This window comes from Macadamia integrifolia, chromosome 12, assembly GCF_013358625.1.
Source record: "Macadamia integrifolia cultivar HAES 741 chromosome 12, SCU_Mint_v3, whole genome shotgun sequence".
NCBI lineage: Eukaryota > Viridiplantae > Streptophyta > Magnoliopsida > Proteales > Proteaceae > Macadamia > Macadamia integrifolia.
The window spans coordinates 7,853,538-7,876,005 of NC_056568.1; the positions used below are offsets into that span (position 1 = coordinate 7,853,538).

General features: G+C 38.4%; 1 protein-coding gene across 1 annotated transcript in view; it reads left to right on the forward strand.

Annotated features, from left to right (window-relative positions):
- Window positions 1–22,468, forward strand: part of LOC122058128 (WD repeat-containing protein 20 homolog) — a gene marked incomplete at its 3' end in the record, with an annotated part of 29,598 nt that overhangs the window by 4,273 nt on the left and 2,857 nt on the right. Inside the window, 2 exon segments of the mRNA XM_042620634.1 lie at window positions 3,832–3,919; window positions 4,051–4,134. Coding sequence (XP_042476568.1) covers window positions 3,832–3,919; window positions 4,051–4,134 — 172 coding nt within the window.

Consider the following 22,468-nt stretch of genomic DNA (forward strand, 5'->3'; position numbering starts at 1 on the left):
CAAAAAAAAAAAAAAAAAAAGGGTTTTAGGGAAAGAACTTTACTTTTTCTAAGCTTGGAATGTGTAGATCTTGTTGTAGGAGTGATTTGGAAGGTAATATATGTGATGATGTGGCTAATTAGAGGCTAATAGGGTGACTTTGTGTTCAAAATGCAAGATGGAACCCAGATTTTACCGAAATAGGCGAGAAATGAGGTATTTATAAGCCTTAGAATGTAACATTTCGGTATCTCGCCGAGACGATACTGATATCTCGGCCGAATTTCGACTCCGTCTCACCGAAATGGGGTATTTATAAGCCTTAGAATGTAACATTTCGGTATCTCACCGAGACGATACCGATATCTTGGCCGAGATACCAAAATTTCGAGCGAGACCATGTACAAAGTGTATTTTGTAGCCTATCTCGTCTTGAAAAAAAAAAAAAAAACGAGATCTCAAATCATGGCTATAACTAAGATAACAAATTTGATTTCTTTGGTTGCACAAGTCTACAAGGCAGTAAAGTGAATGCTTATTAAGGTTTGCCTAGGCTAAGATCTGAAGTTCGAGAAGATCAGTTTGGAAACTCTGATTTGAATTTTATAGGTGACAGTCTTGGGGTTCAAAAACCCTAAATTTGGGTTGCTATGGGCCCACGCGAGTGTACACTATCCAATGGTTGAAGGATAAGGGCAAAACTGTAACGTTGAAATACCGTGCACTACTTTGAGTTGTTGTTTAGTCACATTTGGGGGTCTGTCCCTTATGTGATATACTTGTTTATGTCTTACTTTTTCTTCTTTTAGTTCCTTTATAGTTTATAATTAGTGTTGTGTACTCTGAGTAAGAATCCTACTTAAGAGTCCACTTCATTTTTTCTTGTATCTAAGATTATAAGTAATAGGCAGCATGACCACGATAGATTACAGGTTGAATCTATCGTGGTTCAGTACATCTCTATCCAATCGTTCTCTCTTCTGTTCATAGATTCTGGTTTGCTTTCTCTTTGGTTTTGTTGCATGTAAATAAATTGAAGTTTTAAAGGGGGAGCAGCAATCTGGTAAACAACCAGAAGCTTTAAGGTGCTACTTGGTAGACAAGGATATAAAGGGGATTAGTATTTATTGAGTGAGGGTAGATATGGAGCAAACCAAAATAAAAGGATAAAGAAGAACAACCGAAATAAAGGATGTGTAATAAGGGAAAACAGGGAAACAAGCACAAAGGGAGGTAATGTCTGACACAGTAGGAAGTATGGGGGCTAGTCCCGTTCTAGCACTAATGACCCTCGAATCCACAAGGTAAAGGAAACCCTAATTCTAATGGGAAGAAGAGCAAATAAAGCTGATTTGTTCATAAAACTTGAGATGATATTTACATTGTTCAAAGCGAATTTTATATAAGGTTGGATTACAAAAGAAAGGAAACCAAAATAAAACAGGAAATGAAATAAGATAGCAAAATAAAATAGGAAACTAACGTCCCAAAATTGCACATAACCTTTGGAGGCCCGGTACACCCCTTAAACGTGTGCATTTGGCTCCCGAATTCATCGTCCAATGAATTCCCATTGATTGGACAACCTATAGAGCACAGGCTGCTATTTCCGAAATGGTATTATGGCTCCTGTAACTCCACTCAAGTCGAAAGTTACGGCCTTTGGAAGTTGAGCTGGAAAATTAGTACTTTTATCCTGATCCGGTGGACTTCTGTCGGTCTAACTGATCCAGGAACTCTTCAGAAATCTTCTCTACATCAATGTCATGCGTAAAGGGGGTTGTCTTCAACCTCCTGACCTGTGGTAGCAGCGGAAAGTGCCAAGATTCAAAGGGAAGAACTCTTTTGTTAGGGAGCCATTCAACTTAAGATTATAGGGGCAAAGATCCTTACTACTGGTATTCCCAAACAAGACCAATATCAAGTTGGAAGAAGAAGCAACGGGGCAGCTGGATGGGTCTGAAACCAGACCTGGCACTGCAATAAGGAGGGGAGTCACCCCTGATCCCTATTTGTGTCTCACGACAGGGAGCCGTTTTGGGGTTAGGGATTTAGGGCTTGAGTTGTCCTAGGAGGAAGATCTATCATTTTTGAAAATAAAAAAATGGGATGAATATTTGGTGGTTGTCATTCAATTTTTTATATGTTACTCACCGTAGCCCAATCTATGACTTCATGGAGAAAGAATTTATTTTGCTTTCTGTTTTTTCATTTGTTTATTTCTGAAAAAAAAATTGATTTTCTTACACCAACATTTTGGAAAAAACAGGGTTAATACTTAGTGTTTGGAGCTCAATTTTATATATGTTGGACACTGTTGGCCAATCTACGGCCTCACGGAATCATTTTTTTTTCTGTAAAAAAGGTAATCGTTTTAATTTCTGGATTTAAAATTTATTTTGAATAATTAGAGAAGATAAGGAAATTTTCTGTTTTAGTTCAAAAATTCTTTAAAATTGATTAAAATATTATTGTTGTATTTACAACTGAAAATGATGATTTAAAATATTATTGCGTGTATTGTTGACTCCTATATATTTGATTCTTTGTAACATACAAATGTTTGATTTATGAAATGATCTATAAATTGATGTTTGTTCATTCCTAATGCATATTTAAGTTGTTTTACTGGTTGTGGGGGTTGCAAGGGGGTAGGAGGCCCCTGTGTAGGGGGGCTAAACCTCAGCCTCATTTTTTTTTTTTTTGGAATCATTTACTGGGGTAATAATTAGAGAAGATAAGGAAATTCTCTGTTTTAGTTTCAAAAATTCTTTAAAATTGATTAAAATATTATTGCTGTATTTACAACTGAAAATGATGGTTTATGTCTCATTCCATTATATTTTTGATAAATTATGGTATTATTATTTTTAAAACAATATAAGAGTCTAGGACTTTAGGATAGGCATAGAGGTGACTTGTTGCGTTTATTGTTGACTCCTTTATATTTGACTCTTTTTAACAAATCATGTATGATTTATGAAATGATCTATAATTTGATGTCTATTCATTCTTAATGCATATTTAAGTTGTTTTACTGGCTGTGGGGGTTGCAAGGGGGCAAGAGGTCTGTGTAGTGGGGGGGCAAAACCTCAGCCCGAATTTTTTTTTTTGGAATCATTTATTGGGGTAATTTTGAAGAGAAATATGCCCAAAAACATGCCTCTCAGCATTTGTTCACGATTCTGGTTTCATGAAAGGCATTCTGCCTCTTTAAAGAGACGTATTAAGCGTATCGAGCTGTATCGGTACCGTATCAGCTGATTCAGATCGATAGGTACCATACATACCGATATATTTGGATTTTTAAATGTTCAGGTATATATACGTATTGGAACGTATTGTACCATTTTGAGCCGTATCGTTCGATGCAGTACGATATAGGTCGATAACATTGTTTTTAGAAGGTCATGTATTGTATTGTATCGATACCGACCAATACCGACAGATACTGACCGATATGATATGATATGATACGATAAGCACCGATACTTTAAACCATGATGAGGAGTATTGTGACCGGGTCCTTTTAGTCGAATCATTGACTTATCATTAGATTTTTCCTTTTCCTTACTAAGAAACATTATTATTTTTGCTATCCCCATTCTAAAATATTATTTCAAGTTATCTTTCAAAATTTTATCTTTATTAAGGTCTCTATCCTACTTGATGAATACCTCCTAAATCTTATGCGCCAAGCACTACCTTACTGTAAAGGTAAGCTATGTTAGAAGCTTCTATTTTAAAGTCATTATTTAGTTTATGAAATTTTAATTTATCTTGATTTTCTGTAGTTTAAGCTTGATTTTAGTTACTAGTCTGAATATGCAACTGCCAGCTTTTTTTCAACAGTCGATGTACTAGTATTGCATGGGTACCCGATGGTGATGGTGCTTTTGTCGTAGCTCATGCTGATGGAAACTTGTACGTTTATGAAAAGGTACTGCCTTATATTTCACTTGAAGCCACCGTTTCCATGTCTGCCTTGAGGCATTTTGTGATGCTTCATGTACTGAACTAAGTGTACTTTAGGCCAATTGTAAAATGAGTGTGACTTTTTAATTATTTTAGAGCAAGGATGGGGCTGGAGATTCTATATTCCCTGTTATCAAGGAACAAACTCAATTTTCTGTTGCACATGCGCGATCTAGTAAGGTAAATTTTTTCCTGAATGTCTTACTACATTTAAAATACTCTGGTATGTTCTCATTATATTGTAGGTTGCAGTATGGTGTTTGATATTTTCAGATAAGAAATCTGCATAATGGACAATAAGTTTGGACATAAGGAGAAGATGTTGATTTTAAATTGGAGAATGTGCAATATAAATAAGTTGTGTGTGTGTGTGTGTGTGTGTGTGTGCATTCTATGTATTGACATAGTAGTTTTATATAGAATGTAGGTTTAGTATTGAATCTATTGATTGATCGTTTTCTGCAGCAACTCCCAAATTACAGCAATAGATGTCTTCAGGTCTATTTTCAGGTCAACACAAGGCACAGGATTTGGACAGGAGACCTTGATACACCTGAACTCAACCCAACTCAACTCAACTAAGCCTTATCCCAATTAAATGGGGTTGTGTATAAGAGATGTCAATAGAAAGGTAACATACTTGGTAACAGAGCAGGGTGGTCAAGTGTTCGACTGCTAGGAAGTGCAGCGGGGTATCCTGACACTTCTTCCACCTTGGTGCCATGTGTTGATGTATACATTTACGTTGCCCTTACTTAACAGTTCAAGCTTTTAAGCTAAGCGGCAACGCAGAGTTCTTACTGTTGTCTCTGGTTTTGATTTTTGATATCAATACCTCTATTGTGTTGAAAGCTCAGTTGCTTTGCTCTTGCTCTAGTCTTGTTTATCTTGTTTTATTTTTATCAACATCTGTCACCCGCCCTCCATTGAGCTATTAAACCACCTAAATGTTTCAATTTATTCCCAGTTACACCTCTCTATCGACTCATATCAATTCCGTTGCAGCAATCTCTCTCCGTACTATCCATCATTGTTGACAGCCCTTGGTTGTTCTGTGTTTCCTTTTCGCTAATAACTTCTGTGACAATACCAGAACAAGAGAACCTGTACTAACAGTTATGTAGATGGATCGAGCCACCTAAAGAATATGCCAGCCTTGAACCAGCTTTGCAGCCACGTTTCAGCCCTCTTGGGGCCATTGAACCAGTCCCTATGCAGGCCTTGTCAGCCCCAGCTGGAGCCTTTATAAGCTACCCTATTTGGCACCATCGATCCAGCTGTCCAGCACTCCAAGTTTCATTTTTTTGTTTCCATTCTTGGATCCCTCCACAGCAAAGCATTCTCCTCCATCGACAACATCTTTTTGTAGCCAAATTTTGTCCTATGAAGATCTTCTAGAATCCCCTACAGCTGTCCACAACTTTGGGGAGAAAGGAGCTTCAAGAGTGGAACCCAAGCACCCATCGAATTGCCTAAGTTAGCCTAGGATTTAGTTTCTATTTTGATTGTCCAAGTTAGTTTCCTATTTTGTTAGTCAAGTAGTTTCTATTTTGTAACTTAGATTAGTTTCCTTTTTGTCAATGGTTGGTTAGTTTCTAATTTGGTTAAAACTTGCATAGCAAGTTAGACACAAATTAGGAAGTCTTATTTCAAACCGTTAGTTTCCTTTTCTGTTATTTCTTTATGCCCAAGTTTTGTAAGGCTATTTAAAGTGCATTGATCATAATGAAAAGATAGATTGAAATTTATGAGTTTGGGTGTTTATTCATGGCTGAGATAGCTGTTACTTTGAGGGGTGAGATGCCAAAACCTAATCCTTCTCCCCCTCCCCCTCCCCCCACATCGATTCTCTTTTTTCCTTTATTTTTCTGTTTTAGCGTTGTTAGAGAGAGATTTTGATCCTTGAGTGAAGACCCAACAGGCCGCTATTGATTGTGATAGAAGACTGGCAAGGAGATCAAAGTCGATCTCAAAAGTGTCAGGGTTTTGGGCCAGATCGACATAGTTCTGGCCCAAAAGGTACCCCACTCGGCCAGGAGAAGGAGGCCTGGTGTTACTGCTACAGGATTTCTCCCATTCAGCCCATTGAACCCTGATTGCTGGCACTGTTGCTGTGTTGCTGCCAGCCTTCAGCCATCTACAAGTCATATTCAGGGGGTTATTCTGACTTATTCTAAGCTTACAGTCAACCAGTTGTGGAGTTCCTAAGTCTCTGATGTAGATCAAAGCTTGGAGATGACGAGAAAAACGAGAGTCAGAAAACATTGTTCACAAAACACAGTTCACGTGAACAGTACTTTGTGTCAATATTTTCTATTTTTAGTTTAGTTTAGTTAGTTTCTAATTTACTTTGTGAGCAAATTAGTCAAGTTAGTTTCCTATTTTGTTAGTCAAAGAAGTTTCTATTTTATGACTTAGGTTAGTTTCCTTTTTGTCATTAGTTGTTAGTTTCTAATTTACTCTTACTTGGTTAGCAAATTTGAAATTAAGTTAGAAGGTTTTATTTCCAGCGTTAGTTTCCTATTTTTATTATGTCTTTGTGTCCAAGCAATTTAAGGCTATTTAAAGCCTATCAATAATAATAAAAAAAAAAGATTGAAGTTTATGAAAATTGAGTGTTTACTCATGGCTGAGATAGCTATTACCTTGAGGGGTGAGATACCCAAAACCTGAGGGGTGAGATACCCATCCTAACTCTCTTTCACTCTTCTCAACCCCTCCATCAAATTCTCTTTCTTTTCTTGTTTTCCTTTTATTTATTTGCTGTGAGAAAGTGTTTGAGAGCTAGAACCAAGCCTGTTGGAGGATCAAAGCATGTCAAGAGATCAGCTTGAAAAACCAGCTACAACCAGAGAATTGATTTTTGAGATCCTGCCTGGGATTAGGTTCACTTGTGATTCTAGTCCTATAGTAGTCTCCTTCAATCTTGTGACTCTATTTTGCCCTAATCCTTTTCTATGAGTCTTTTCTTTGGCTCTGTGACTGAAGCCAGATCTGATACTTGGGTTGAAATTGTAGTATTGGGGTTGTTTGCCTTGGGGTGAACCAACCTTACATCAAACAACAAGGAGAAGTAATGTAGGAGTTGATTACAAGTAATTAACCCCAATAGTTATATCCCCAAACAAAAGAACCCAAGAGCTTAAACTGACTTTAGAATGACCAGAAATAACCTAGAGTAACAAGAGAATATAACCCTGCAACAACCCCCGCGAGATACAAACCAATCAACACAAGAGAAGCAACAAAGAGCCCAATCGGCTGGAGAGAGAAAATCTCCTGCGATGGGAATAAAGAGAGAGAGGGGCGATTGGATCTGTGTGGCTCCAATGGGGCTGCAAAGCTGGTCGAGTGTGGGGCCCAGGGAGGGTACAAAAACCCCCAAGTTTGAAGAACTTCTGCTGGTTGGTTGCAAAGTTATGAACTTTCTTGATTCTTGACCTGAGAGAGAGATTGCAGGCTTCAAGAGGGAGAACCCTTGTGAATCGACTCTGGTTCTGGGAACTTTGGACAGATCTGAAGTTCTTATTCCTCACAGCAGTAGTTAGCATAAACAACAAGCAATGAACAATGAAATAAAGTGAGCAAAGTAACAAGAACCAAGAGAATTGTGGGTGGGGTGGCTATCTCGGCCCGGGCATCTCACCCACAGCTATCTTGGCTGTTTAGAAGCAATTGACTGCAATCTTTGTTTATTCAAATCTGAGAATTGAAAATGCATATGCTCCTCTATATATAGAAGGCTGAATAGCAATCATAACATAACTAGGAGCTAGTCTTCATATAGGACTAGACAATACCTAATAGGACTAGGACTAGAACTCCAACATGGAGTAAATATTAATTAACTAAGAGCCTTTGATAGGCAGCTACAATCGATGGGCCCATTGGGCCTGATTTAATAAAGCAATTAATTATACCTTCTTGTAATAATCGATGGGCCTATTGGGCCCTTATTTCTAATTAATCACTTAGCCACTTAAGTGGCACTTAAGCTAAAATCGATAGGCCCTTTTGGGTTGGGCCTTTCTTCCTGTGATAGATCCTCCCGAAGTGGGGATCTACATCGGGAAGAGAAGAGAGAAGAAGAATGGAGGAAGAGAGAAAGAGGACTGTTGCTAGTTAGAGAAACAGTCCATGCGATAGTCCTCTCCCCCACATTTCCTTTATAGATAAAACTCCAAACCAATTACAATATCATTAGAAGTTCTCTAGAAGTGGAAAACATATAGAAGACTAACTAAGCCACCGACAAACACTTAAAACAAGACTAAATTGCTACCGTAGGACTAAACTAACACCTACACTACCACATGGGCTCGACAATAATACCCCTGCGGTATTACAAACACGACTTAACACTTCCCCTCAAGCTGGAATATATAAATTACTCTTGCCTAGCTTGGAATGGCCCCTCCAGGAGGTGGGACTAAATAGAGGCTTGGTAAACATATCACACAATTGATTTGTAGACGAAACAAATGAAGTAACAATAAACTTCTTTATAACAAAAATCCTCACAAAAAAGTGACAGTCTAACTTTTGGTATGAATCCTTAAGAGTATCAATTGGTTTAGAAGCAAGTGTACCAGTCTCAAACAAGAGACCTAACTATAGTTGTCAAGGTGTCACCTAGGCATCCAAGACGAGTTGCCTGGACTGGCACCTTGGTTGCCTAGGTGATGCCTAGACGCTTTGTTGGTGTCGCTTTGAATTTTCCCCCCTCGACTGCCTTGGTTTGCCTAGGCGCCATGACAACCATGGTTCATTTAACATATATTTTCTCTGTGGTAAACTAATTCTTTTTTTACTGCGAAGTACTTCAGTACCAAGAAAATATCTAAGAGTACCCGAGTCTTACATCTGAAAATGTTAATGTAGATAACATTTCACTTCTATAATCCCAGATGCATCATCCCTAGATATGATAATGACATTCACAACCAATACAACCATTATAGAATCCCAATGCCAAACAAATACAAAGTGATCAGAATAAAATTGTGAGAAGCCACTGATGGAGGACCTTAGGGAAGAAAGGGAAGATCAGAGGAAGGAGGGGGAAGGAAGGGAAGCACACAATCACATATTGCATAGACCCAACCAATTTTCATTCAATATTCAAAACATTCTAACATGCCCATCGGTTACAACCAATATATAGGAAAGTAAAGACATGAAATTAGAAACTCTACTAAAATATCTAGCCTAACTAGGAAACAGCCATAAAAGGAAAGCAATGCAAAGATATAAATCCTAAATCCTACCTTCAAATCTGGAAAATAAAAGGCATAAAATATAAGACAAGTAATTGCTAATTTTATTTCCAACCCTTGTTGGACCAAAATCCTGAGTTGGACTGGTTCTTCTTGGCCCTTGGCTTCCAAAGCCTGTCATGATGATCCAACCAGGTCAGTGCAGCTCTATCTGCATCAGCCACACTAAGTAACAATTGAATTGAACTTGTCGAATCAAGCTCTAGGTGACTATTTTAAACCATAAATTGCCTTATGTATTTTACAGACTGAGAATTCTTCCTTTGAGCAATATCCCCTAAAGGTTTCTCACTTGCTCCATATACACCTCATGTAAATCGTCATAAAATAACACATTCTTGATATCCAATTAATATAGAGGTCAATTTAAATTCACAGCTAAGGAGATAAGTACACGAACCAAATTAAGATGTGAAACAGGTAAGAAGGTCTCAAAATAATCTACACCACAGGTCTAAGTATAATCCTTTGCAACCAAACGGGTTTTAATCCGTTCAACTGAGAAATCTAGATTGTACTTAATGGTGTACACGCATCGACACCACACAAAACCTTCACCTGGAGGCAAATCCACCAGAGTCCATGTCTGACGAGAAATTAATTTATGCATTTCCGTTTCCATAGCCACTTTCCACCTAGGGTGAGATAAAGCCTCAAGATGATTTTTAGGAATGAAGTTAGTAATGAGAAAACAAAGTTTTGTAATGGGGATAAAAGGTGAGATATAGGAACAATATTTTCTATCGGATAAGCATAGTTCTAAATCTAGTAAATTTTGGTTGAAATTTCGCACAGTTTGGTGGCTTCGACCTAATCTGAGATGAAACCATGTATTTGGGAAGTTTTGGACATTTCGGCCCAAATTTCTAGCAATAGCTTAGAAAAAAAAATATATGATTTCGACAAGGTTTTGGAAATTTCGACCTAAATTTTGGTTTCGACTAAGGTTGAAACCCGAGATTTAGAACATAAGGATAAGTAGTCATGGATTTCTGAGTGCATAAACGGGTACCTATGCAAAGTAGGAGCTTCAACTAGAGGTTTAGACTGTGTGTTGGGTTGTGAAGCAGGAGGAGCAACTATAGATTGTAGTATCTTCTTATGCCGCTGATACACTTTTAGTGGGGCAAACAATGTAGCAGCTGGATGTCCATGGACGACATCTGTTTCGAGAGAATTAGCTGCAGGATGGGAAAAGTATGGAGTATTTTCATAAAAAGTAGCATCGGCACTAACAAACTACTGTTGAGTAAGGGGATAATAACACTTGTATCCTTTCTGAGTTCTAGAGTAACCAAGAAAAACACACTTACTAACCCTAGGAGACAACTTATCAACTTGAGGCTGCAAATTATGAACAACCAAAAACTCGAGGCAACAAAGAAAATGAAGGATATTTTGGAAATAAAATAGAAAAAAGGTGAACGGTTATCTAGAACAAAAGGGGGCATTTGATTAATTAAATAATAAGTCTTGTGAACCGCATCACAAAATGTTTGGGAACATGCATATGGATCATAAGAGACCAAGCAATGTCCAATAAATATTTGTTTTTTCCGTTCAGCAACCCCATTTTGTTGGGGTTTATACAAACAACTTGTTTGATAAATCATACCATGAGCAAACATAAGTCAGAGATTTCACACTGTGTATTTAACAGCATTATCAAGATGAAGGACTTTAATGGAAGCGGAATACGGGGTTTTATTTCATTATGAAGGTTTTTACAAGCAAAAAGAAACTTTGAACGATCTTTCAACAAATACACTCATGTTAAACGGGAATGATCATCCACATAAGTGGCAAAATAAGAAAAACCTAAACTATTTTTGACACGACAAGGACCCAAATATCGGAATGTACTAACATCAAGGAGAGACACAGATTTGCAACTTGAACCCATATGTTGAAGCTTTGATAAAGAAAGATGGCCCAACTGAAGTGCCATTGAATAAGAGGAAGGTCACCAATGGTAGTAGCAGCAGCAGTAGCAATAGAAGGTCCAGTAAAATTCAGATAATAGAGTCTGTTGTGCTCAAGCCCTCCACTGATCGTCCTCTTTGTCTGAAGGTCCTGAAAAGCACAATAAGAAGGATATGTGACAAAACAATTAAGAGATTTAGTAAGTTGACTAACTAATAAAGACATAAAGGTAATTGAGGTATATGAAGGACAAATGACAAAGTCATGGATGAAGTAGGTGAAACCGTAAATGGGTAAATGACCCATTAGCAAGAATTACAGGTGAAGAGTTTTGAAATTTTTGACAAGGAAGAGAATAATTCTAACTTTCTAGTCATATGGATAGAGGTAGATTATCCACGAAGTGGAAGATGTGGTAGTAAGGAAAGTTGATGTACCTATGTGGACTAAAGTGGTTGTGGATGACTCAAGATTTTGGAGATGTTTAAGAATTTGATTGTAGTCATCTCGAGTCACATAACTTGATGGGGAAGCACTAGATGAAGAAGCAAGGGTGGTGTCACCATAAGACACCTTCTCAATATTACCATTAGTCACAATGGTATTAGCTAATGGTGGAGCCCAGTTTGGTCCACCATGTTTAGCTTAAGATGTCTCAAGTCTTAACAGTATAGTTGGGCTTGCCACTAAAAGAACATTCTAGAGGATCGGTCAATTTTATATCCACTTGTATTGCGACCACCTATGCCATGGCCACAACCTCCTTATGAGCCACACCCTCTCCCAAAAGAGGTAGAACATCGGCCATGGCCAGCAACAAATGCATAACTTTCCTTTGGAGAGGGTGAGGTGTTAAGTCTGGAAGGAGTGACAATACGCTGTAGATGCCCAAAGTTTCATTGAGTGAAGACACCTTTTCCATAGCAAGGTTTAAGATCTCGATCTCGCTGAAATTTTTTGTAGCCCCTGAAACTTGCCATTTACCCTATTTTAGGCCTTCTAAACACAGTGGAAACATCAGGTTTATTAAAAATCAAACCCAAACTGGTACTTTGACTTCCTACCCTATGTAAGTAGTCTTTACACCGTTCAACCTCAGCTATTCCACAATGAAAACAAACAATTATTGACCTTGTTTCTATGAAAAAATGGTTGAGAAGGTGTTTTTACCTAAAACTATTCTTGAGAAGAAAATGATCTCCATAGGTTGTTGATGAAGTGATAACCTTTGATTTCCAAGTGTTGAAGTTGTTTATCTACATTGTAGAGGAGAAATTTGGCAAGAAAAACCACCAAAAGGTCACTTTTTCTTCACTGCGGGGCGAGAGATGTCGACTTGATGGTCGAAATTATGTATATACCCATGTGATTTGGTCTCGTGTCAAGTCGAGGCCTTATACATTTTATATATCGCCTCTCATCTCGTCTGGCCATTTTCAAAAAGAGAGATAATAGCGAGTTTTAATGTAAACCTTAACTTCCTGAGCCCATAACAGATAATTAGAAACTCCATTGAGTTTGATAGTAGTGATCTGAACATTAACAATGTTCAAAGTGAATTTGGGATCAGCCATCATACACTGTAGGATCCAACAGAAGAAGAAAACATACACTATAGGAATCAACAGAAGAAGAAAACTCTGCCCAGCATGATAATTCTTCAAAGCAATTGTTATTCAACTTCAGATGGGTCTTTAATCCTGGAGATATGTAGGCCAATAGTAGGGAATAGTTACATATTGGTTGATCTGGACAACCAGTATGCAACTATTGCTGCATTTTGGCCCATGACTGATCTTTTTCTTCTAGTTTTTCATGAAAAAGAAAAATCCAAGTAAGAGGCCTGTGAACTTGATTCACGAATTTAAGTGATTGACCTTGTTTCTCCATCATGCTAGATGGTGCGAAGAAATGCTCCCAGCTTAGCATCAAGAATAATGTATTTATTTCCCCCTTTTTTATGTAGGTTTCTAATTCTTCTATGTCACTATAATCTGATTGTAACTTGTCTCAGTCAATGTGATTGCCAACACGAGTGTTCTTGGCACGATGATGGAGAGCCCTTAGGGAAGAAGGGGAAGATCAAAGTAGAAGGGGGCAGAGGGGGGGCACACAATTTCACAGAGCACAAACCAAACCAAGTTCTCAAGTCATTTTGCAATTCACTCTACTGTGTCCATCGAGTACAGCCAAGATATAGGGAAAATAAAGACATGAATTTGGAAACCAACTAAAATAGGAAACTAGCCTTAAAGTAGGAAGGAAACATAAATGGAAACAAGGTCTTCTACGTTCCTACTCTGTGAAATAAAAGGCACAAAATAAACTATAAAAATAATTACTTTTGGCTCTTGTCTTCCAAATCCGGTCATGTTGATCCAACCAGGCAAGTGCATCCGTGTCTGCATCAACTCTCCTCTAAAAAGAACTCGACTTCGTCGAGTTAGGAAAAGGACCCAGGAGACTGTTTGAAGGAATACGCTGAATGAGGAACGATCCCACCACTTCTTGAACTTAATTTCAGCGAGATCTTTGGCAGGATGAAACTTCATAGTCTTGTTCTCATGCTTGAAAGCATAGTTGTTGGCATAACCACAATGCTGAACTTCCTTTCAAACAACCATGGTCTCTAAGAAGGATATGCACACCTTCAGAGGGAGGACGTCACATTGGACTGTACCTTTAGATCCACCAATAAAATATTTGACTAAACACTTATCTGTGATCTTGAGATTAGTGTTGTTCACCCAAGCAACCTTGTAAGGATTCGGATGTGGCTTTGTCTTCAATCCCAATTTGCGGATAGCGTCTTCAGAGACAATGCAACGACTTCCATCAATGACCACGGTTAAAAGTTGGTCATTGCACTTCACACGGGTCTGAAAAACACTACTACGATGCCAATCTTCATCTTTAGTGACTTTTTGAGTGGTTTGACTCATGACAAATGACATAAAAAGGATGGTCCTCATCATTGAGAGTGTCGTGGACTTCACCTGAGGCACGCTCATCCCTTAAATCATCTGTTTCAAAACCAAGTTAGTGCGTCCAGAATATAAGGTAAAGGAGAATCCTTATCATGAAAAGCAAGCAAACGGTTGGGACATTGAGCACTGAAATGTCCATATAATTTGCATGTAAAGCACTGATGGGGAAACTTTGATGCTCAGATGATTTATCACAACCACGTCAAGGTGGAGAGTATGGACAATTAGGCCGTGAAGATGACATGTCTGAATCACGTTGAGGTAGAGAATACGGTTGGCTACGTCGTGAAGATGCTATAGATGAAGCATTAGCTTGTGGGCTGTTGAATGACTTTTCTTGGGTAGAAGGCTGTTGGTGAACGAAACCAGTACCTCGAGTAAAAGTATGTCTAAAAGTTCTTCAATTGTATGGACGTTTCAGACTTTCTTTAACCTGATATGCTATATGTACAACATCTTCTATGGTAGGTAGTCAACTGGAAGCAAGGACAACACTAATTTAAGGGTGTAAACAATTGCGGAATTGTGCTACCGATACTTTTTCATCCCACTCAAAGTCAAAATGAGTAGCAAAATAATAGAATCTAGCAACATACTCTTTAATTGTCAGATTTTTCTGTTTCAATTGTGCAAACTTGAGATGCATGCTATGACTTCATGCATTTCAACCCAAGTAGTGATTAAACCAATGCCTTGGGTTCGGTTCTGTTGCCGTTGCTTGACCCACTAGACTCCTGCCATGCCTTTCAGTTTTGTCTCTGCAAATAAGACATTTTGGGCCTCAGTTAACTCGTACCATCTGAAGAATGTCTCCAAGCTGTGAATCTAGTCATGGTACAGCTTTGGTTTATCTCCATAAAAGTCAATGACATCCAATTTTGCTACTCTTTCTGCTCCATAATCATCATGTTGATCAGTTCCATAGGGTGGTGGAGGTGGAGGTGGAGGTGGAGGTGGCGGTGGCGGCGGTGGTGGTGGTGTGGTAGTAGTGGTGACAGTGATTGTAATGGATTTGTGGGGTGGTGTTGGAAGAATCCCCAGATTGAAGGGACTCTTTCCCCTATTTGCGGCCACCAATCGATCAATAGAAACTTGTATAGATTCTATCACTGTTTGAAGGGAAGTGACAGCGGTTGTGAGGGCATCAATTTTTGCATCCGTTTCACCCTTGTAGGAGTTGAGTTGCTAGATAACTTTACTATTGGCTACCATGGTGTAGATAAGCAAAGGACACATTAAAGGTAATGACAAAAATAGTAGACAACAATTTTTTTTTTTTTCTTTTTTTTTCTTAGGATCGTAGAATTGAAAATAGATGAGGTTTAGTTATAACTCAGAAATATATCATGTGTGTGCAAGGGTGTTGATGCAAATGTGGCTGCACTTACCTGGTTGGACTAGCGTGGCCGGCTTTGGAAGCCAAGAAGAACCGGTCCATCCTAGGGATTTAGTCCAACAAGGGTTGGAAATAATTAGTAGATTATTGTCTTTTATTTTTCAGACTTGAACGTAGGAGTTAGGATTTCTTTCCTTTTGCATTGGTTTCCTTTTATGGTTGTTTTCTAGTTAGACTAGTTTCTATTTCAGTTTTATGTCTCTGTTTTTCCTATTTATAGGTTGTAATCGATGGATGAGGAGAGTGATTTGGTTTTTGAATAAGAATTGGATGGATTTGTGCTCCGTGTGAGTGTGTGATTCCCTTTCTTTCCCCCACTACTCTGATCTTCCCCTTCTTCCCTAAGGCCCTCCATCAATTTGGTATCAGAGCTGAAGGATCCCGTCCCATCCTTCCCATCCATTTTCTTCCTTCTCTTTCTCTATTTCTACCTACCTTTGGTTTTAAATTTTAGGTTCCAATTGCTGTTCCTTAGCAACAGTAACCCATCCTCCATCTCCCGTAGTGCTATCCTCTATGACATCGAACCATTGAAACCTCCCACCTTCCCCATTCAAACCCCTCAACAACTCACCCTTGCGATTCCGCACCGAACACCCATTTCCCTCTGTTTTCAATCCAACCCATACTCTCCTGGGTTCAACTGAAAAAAAGAAAAAGAAAAAAATAGTGTTTCAGTCGGGTCTGTTGAGCGAGAGTCAACCAATCCAATCCCAACCCTATCGATTCCTAGCAAACAAACTCCCACTGCCCTTTTCTTTTCCATCTTCGTCTATCGAACCTCTTCTTCAAGGGTTCTGGCAGCAACCACCAAAAGAAAGTGAAAAGAAGAAGAGGAGAAGAAAGAGACAAGATCGAAGTAGAAGAGGGAAAGAAAAAAGGAATCGTATTTGGTTGTCGATCCCCTCCTGCGACGTGTTCGGCTCCCTAGGAGTCCTCCCCTTCCTCTTGTTGGCCCTCCTCTGTTGCAACGGTGCAGCCCAGCCTTTGCTGGTTCCCTTGGTGACAGAGTAGAGACTTTCTCTGCTGGTTCCGTCTCCAAGGAGACTCCCTGCCCTTTGTCGGTATTAACATTCCTCCCTGAGAATCCCTTTTCTCTTTTCTTTCTTTAATTTGTTTGATCTTCCCATTTTTCCCTCTCTCTCTCTCTTTTATTTCCTTTTGTCCCTATTTAAACTTGTTTCCAAGTTTACCCTTTCCTCCCTTATACGATACACTCTTGTTTCAAGTTGAATTTCAAATATTAGAAACTGCCATCCTTTGGGGAAAAAAAATATTTACTATTGTGCTAATACCTTTTAAGTGCTTTTTGCCTATCTCCACCATGGTAGCCAATAATGAAATACACTCCTACAAGGGTGAAACGGATGCAAAATTTGTTGCCCTCACTAGTGCTATCACTTCTCTTCAAACAATGATGGAATCTATGCAAACTACCATTGATCGATTGGTGGCCGCAGATAGAGGAAAGAGTCCCATTCAATCTGGGGATCCTTCCAACACCACACCATAGGTTCTGTCATCACCACTAACACCACAGGTTCTGTCATCACCACTGCCACCACCACCATATCATACACCACCACCACCACCACCACCACCTCCACCACTATATAGAACCGATCGATATGATGATGGAGCGGAAAGAGCAACAAAATTGGATGTCCTTGATTTTTATGGAGATAACAATCTAGAGTCGTACCTTGATTGGGTCCACAAGTTAGAAACCTTCTTCAGATAGTATGGGTTGACTAAGGCCTGAAAAGTCCTATTTGCAGAGGCTAAATTGAAAGGCACGGCCCGAGTCTAGTGGGTCAAGCAACAACAACAAAACGAACCCAAGGCATTGGTTTAGTCACTACTTGGGCTGAAATGCATGAAGTCATGAACTGGAGATTCTTGCCTCCTGATTATAAGCAACACATGTATCTCAGGTTTGCACAGTTGAAATAAGAGAAGTTTGATTGTTGAAGAGTATGTTACTAGATTTTATTACTTTTCCACTCGTTCTAATTTTGAGTGGGATGAAGAAGTATTGTTGGCACAATTCCGTAATGAATTGCACCCTCAAATTGGTGTTGCTTTGGCATCTAGTCCGCTACCAACAATGGAAGAGCCGTGCAAGCAAGGTCCATGATATCGGGTTTCGACTCTTGGGGAGACCGAAATTTCTGTCGAAACCTGGGAAATTTCGAGGATACTGGGGAATTTTTCCTGGTATGGTGAAAACTTAGGTTTCGACCCCTAAACAGTGTTTTTTTGTCTGATTTTTTATGTACATCCTATTTTAAACATTTTTAACACATTCACATCATTAGTTTGATAAAAAAAACACAAAGTCTTACTTGTGTGGTGAACCAAAGGTTCGATAATCATTACGCTGACTTGTTGACTTAAATTCTGAAACTATGCTATATAATGACTATATATAGTTTACAATCTACATCAAAACATAAGACATAATCCAAATGATCCAAAATAAATAAAAATATTACATCATCAACAGTTATCTATCAACATTCAACAGTGGTGACTTAATTACTTAACACTTGAAAGTAGTGACTTAATTCCAAATAGTGTCTAGGCAGTTCCATCCAAGTAGGGACTTACTAACCCTCAAGGCACGCATGTTATCTTTTCTAACATTATTTGGTAAGTTACATATACCTTATATCATAAAAAATCAACATTAAGCCACATCAAGTCATTAAAAATCAACATTTAGCCACATTAAATCATAAAAAATAACATTAAGTCACATTAAGTTATAAAGAATCAACATTTAGAGAAATGCTCTTGTTCTATAATAAGTTTGACTATTCAAATGATTTTTATTTTTACATGAGACTTTTTGTATTAGGTATAACATAAAACCAACTTTTCGACAAGTCTAAGATTACTTAAATCTGAGTTGTAATGACATAGTTATGCTCCAGTCAAATTTATTTTAAAGTGCGTGAATGCTGTTAAAATCGCCTGAATGAAAATAATTTTAGGGATATCAAAAAAAAATATCATTTTACCAGACTTTTGGTTTTTAGCCATGTTTTAACATTATAGGATTTATAAAATTTTCATAATTGAGAAAAATCCTAGCATTTAAAAGTTGAAAATCGCCCCTATAACCAAAATCCAGTTTTTGTTCTTAGACTGGGGGGTTGACTTTTTGTCCTTTAAGAATTTGATTTTTAAACTATTTATATTGGATTCAAATAAGGGGTATTTCCTTATTTATGAATAATATATTAATTAAAATCATTTACTTAAATGATATTTGGCATAAATAAGTGTCAAAACATTATTTTCCCAAGTTTGGTAGTCAAAAAATGAAAATTTTCACTGTTTCCCCAAGTTTCCAACACTTAGGAGAAAAAATGCACAATAGAAGGTCGAAATTTCCCATATTTCGGTTGAAACATGGGAAACATGGTCGAAACCAGTCGAAACAGTGGATTTTCAAAAGTCACCAGACGTTTCGTTTCGACCTCTGGCGATACATGCGAAATTTTGCATGTTTCGCTCGAGTTCTTGAACCATGCGTGCAAGTAGCGTGTCAGATTGAGGAGGTCTGAAACGCCCATACAGTCGGAGAAAATTTGCAGATACTTTCTCTCGAGGTACTAGTTCCATTCCGCAACAGTCTCTTACCCAAGAAAGGTCTTTCAAACCATAAGCTAGTGCTACATCTATGGCATCTTCACGACCTAGTCCGCTGTATTCTCCACCTTGACATGCTTCTGTTTTTCACAACTTATTCGTCCATATTTCCCCCCTCGGCGTGGTTCAGATAAACTTCTGAGGCGAAAAAGTTATAGTTCGGTGCTACTCGTGTAACGGATTTGGACATATCAGTGCTTAATGTCTTAGCCATATGATTGTTTTTCTTGATAAGGATTCTCCTATACCTTATATTCTCGAAGAGCAACTTGGCTCTAAAACAGTTGATTTAAGGAAGAGCGTGTGTGTGGTGAAGTCCATGACACTCCTAGTGAGGACTCGCATCCTTTTTATGTCATTCATTATGTGTTGATCACTCAGAAAATTGCTGACGATGAAGACTGGCGCTGTAGTAGTATTTTTCAAACCCATGTGAAGTGTAATGACCAACTATTAACCTTGGTCATTCATGGAGGTAGTTGCATTAGTGTTGTCTCTGAAGACGCTATCTGTTTTATGGGATTGAAGATAGAGCCACATCCAAATCCTTACAAGGTTGCTTGGGTGTACAACACTAATCTCAAGATCACAGATTAGTGTTTGGTCACATATTCTATTGGTAGATTTAAGGATATAGTCCAATGTGATGTCTTTCCTTTGAAGGTGTGCCATATCTTTCTTGGTCGACCGTGGTTATTTGACAAGAAAGCCAGCATTCTGGTTATGCCAATGCCTATGCTTTCAAGTATGACAACAAGACTATAGGGTTTCATCCTGCCAAAGATCTCGCTGAAATTAAGCTTAAGAAGATGGGATTGTTCAGCTTATTCCTTCAGATGGTCTCCTTGGTCCTTTTCCTAACTCGACGGAGTCGAGTTCTTTTCAGAGGAGGAGAGTTGATGTAGACACGGATGCACTTACTTGGTTGGACTAGCATGACCGACTTTGGAAGCCAAGAGCCAAGAAGAACCGGTCCGCTAAGGTTTTGGTCCAACAAGGGTTGGAAATAATTAGTAGCTTATTTTGTCTTTTATTTCATACATTTTATTTTCTAGACTTGAACTATAGGAGTTAGTATTTCTTTCGTATTGGATTAGTTTCATTTTATGGTTGTTTCCTAGTTAGACTAGTTTCTATTTCAGTTCGTCTCTAATTTCCCTTTATATAGGCTGTAATTGATGGACAAGTAGAGTGATTTGGCTTTTGAATGAGAATTGGATGGAATTGTGCTCTGTGTGAGTGTGTGATTCCCTTCCTTCCCCCTACTGCTATGATCTTTCCCTTCTTTCCTGAGGCCCTCCATTAGGTATACTTGGAAAGAGATAAAGATAGGACCAAGGAGAATAAGATGTTATAGACTTATAGGTAGGGGTAGTATGGAGAAATCAAGAAAATGAAAGAAGAAAAGAATTAAGAGTTTGTGGAGTGGGGAGTACCGTAACCGACAAGGGGATGTCCTTTGTCGGATCGGCTCAAGCCAAAGGGGATAGACTGCACGAAGAAGGTGGAGAGGTTTTCGGGGGCACGATGCGATGCGAAAGAGGAGGTCCAGGGGAGGAGTCATCTGGGATGGCAAGTAGCGGCAAAGATCCAGGGCCTTCGAAACCAGGTATGGATTCTTGGTGTCTCTCTCTCTCTCTCTCTCTCTCTCTCTCTCTCTCTCTCCCTCTTCTCATCTCTTATTATTCCTCTTTTGTTTTTTTTTTTTTTTTTCTTTTCTTTTGATGCTGTTGGAACATTGGAGGGCTTCGATCGCAGGCAAAGGGGAGAGTTTCAACAGGGTCTGGGAATGGCGCTGGTGCTGCTGTGAATTTTTATTTTTTATTTTTTATTATTTGGTCGTCGCTGTCAAAACCCTAGGACGAGGTGGAGGTTTCGATCAAAATTCACAAGGGTGGGGTTGGGGTTGGGGTTTTAACTTTTAATAGGTTTTTTTTTTCTTTAACTGCTGGCGGGAGCCTAGGAGGAGGGGAGGGGCTCGATTGAAGAGTCAAATGGTGGGGTTGGGGTTTCGGTTGGAGGAGTTGAGTTGCTCTCTCTGTCGTGAACAAAGAACCTTTTTTTTCTTTCTTTTTTTTAATCTTTATCTTCTCAGTAGAGAATATAAAGAGAACGGGATGGAGGATAAGGGTTAGAAAAGGGAAAGAGAACGAAGGAAAGGATCCTTTGGCTTTGATACCAAGTTGATGGAGAGCCCTTAGGGAAGAAGGGAAAGATCAGAGTAGCAGGGGGGGGGGAAGCACACACTCTCACAGAGCACAAAGTTCTCAAGTCATTCTGCAATTAACTTTTTTGTGTCCATAGTTGTCACGACGCCAAGGCGAACCAAGGCGGTGGAGGGTTGTCTAAGCGCTTAGGCGAGAAGGTGCCCGCCTTAAGGCGAATAAGTGTTATTTTTTATTTTTCCTATTTTCTAACATTATTTAGTAAGTTATATATATACCTTGTATCATAAAAAATCAAGATTAAGCCACATCAAGTCATTAAAAATCAACATTTAGCCACATCAAATCATAAAAAATTAACATTAAGTCATATTAAGTTATAAAAAATCAACATTTAGAGAAATGCTCTGATTCTATAATAAGTTTGACTGGTCAAATGATCTTATTTTTACATGAGACTTTTTGTATTAGTTATAACATAAAACCAACTTTCTAACAAGTCTAAGATTACTTAAATCTGAGTTGCAATGACAAAGTTATGCTTTAGTCAAACTTATTTTTAAGCGCGCGAATACTGTTAAAATCGTCTGAATGAAAATAATTTTATGAATATCAAAACAAAATATTTTTTTATCGGACTTTTGGTTTTTAGCAATGTTTTGACATGATAGAATTTATAAAATTTTCATAATTGAGGAAAACCCTAGCATTTAAAAGTTGAAAATCGTCCTTATAACCAAAATCCAGTTTTTGTTCTTGGACTGGGGGGTTGACTTTTTATCCTTTTGGAATTTGATTTTTAAACTATTTTTATTGGATTCAAATAGGGGGTATTTGTTTATTTATGAATAAAATATTAAGTAAATGAAATAACAAATATTAAAAACATTTACTTGAATGATATTTGGCATAAATAAGTGCCGAAACACAAGGCGACATGCAGTGCAACAAGGCGGCTGTAGCCTAGGCCCCAGGCAAACCGCCTGGACGCCTAGTCGTCGCCTAGGCGACGACTTGACAACTATGATTGTGTCCATCGATTACAACCAATATATGGGGAAAATAAAGACATGATTTTGGAAACCAACTAAAATAGGAAACTAGCCTAAA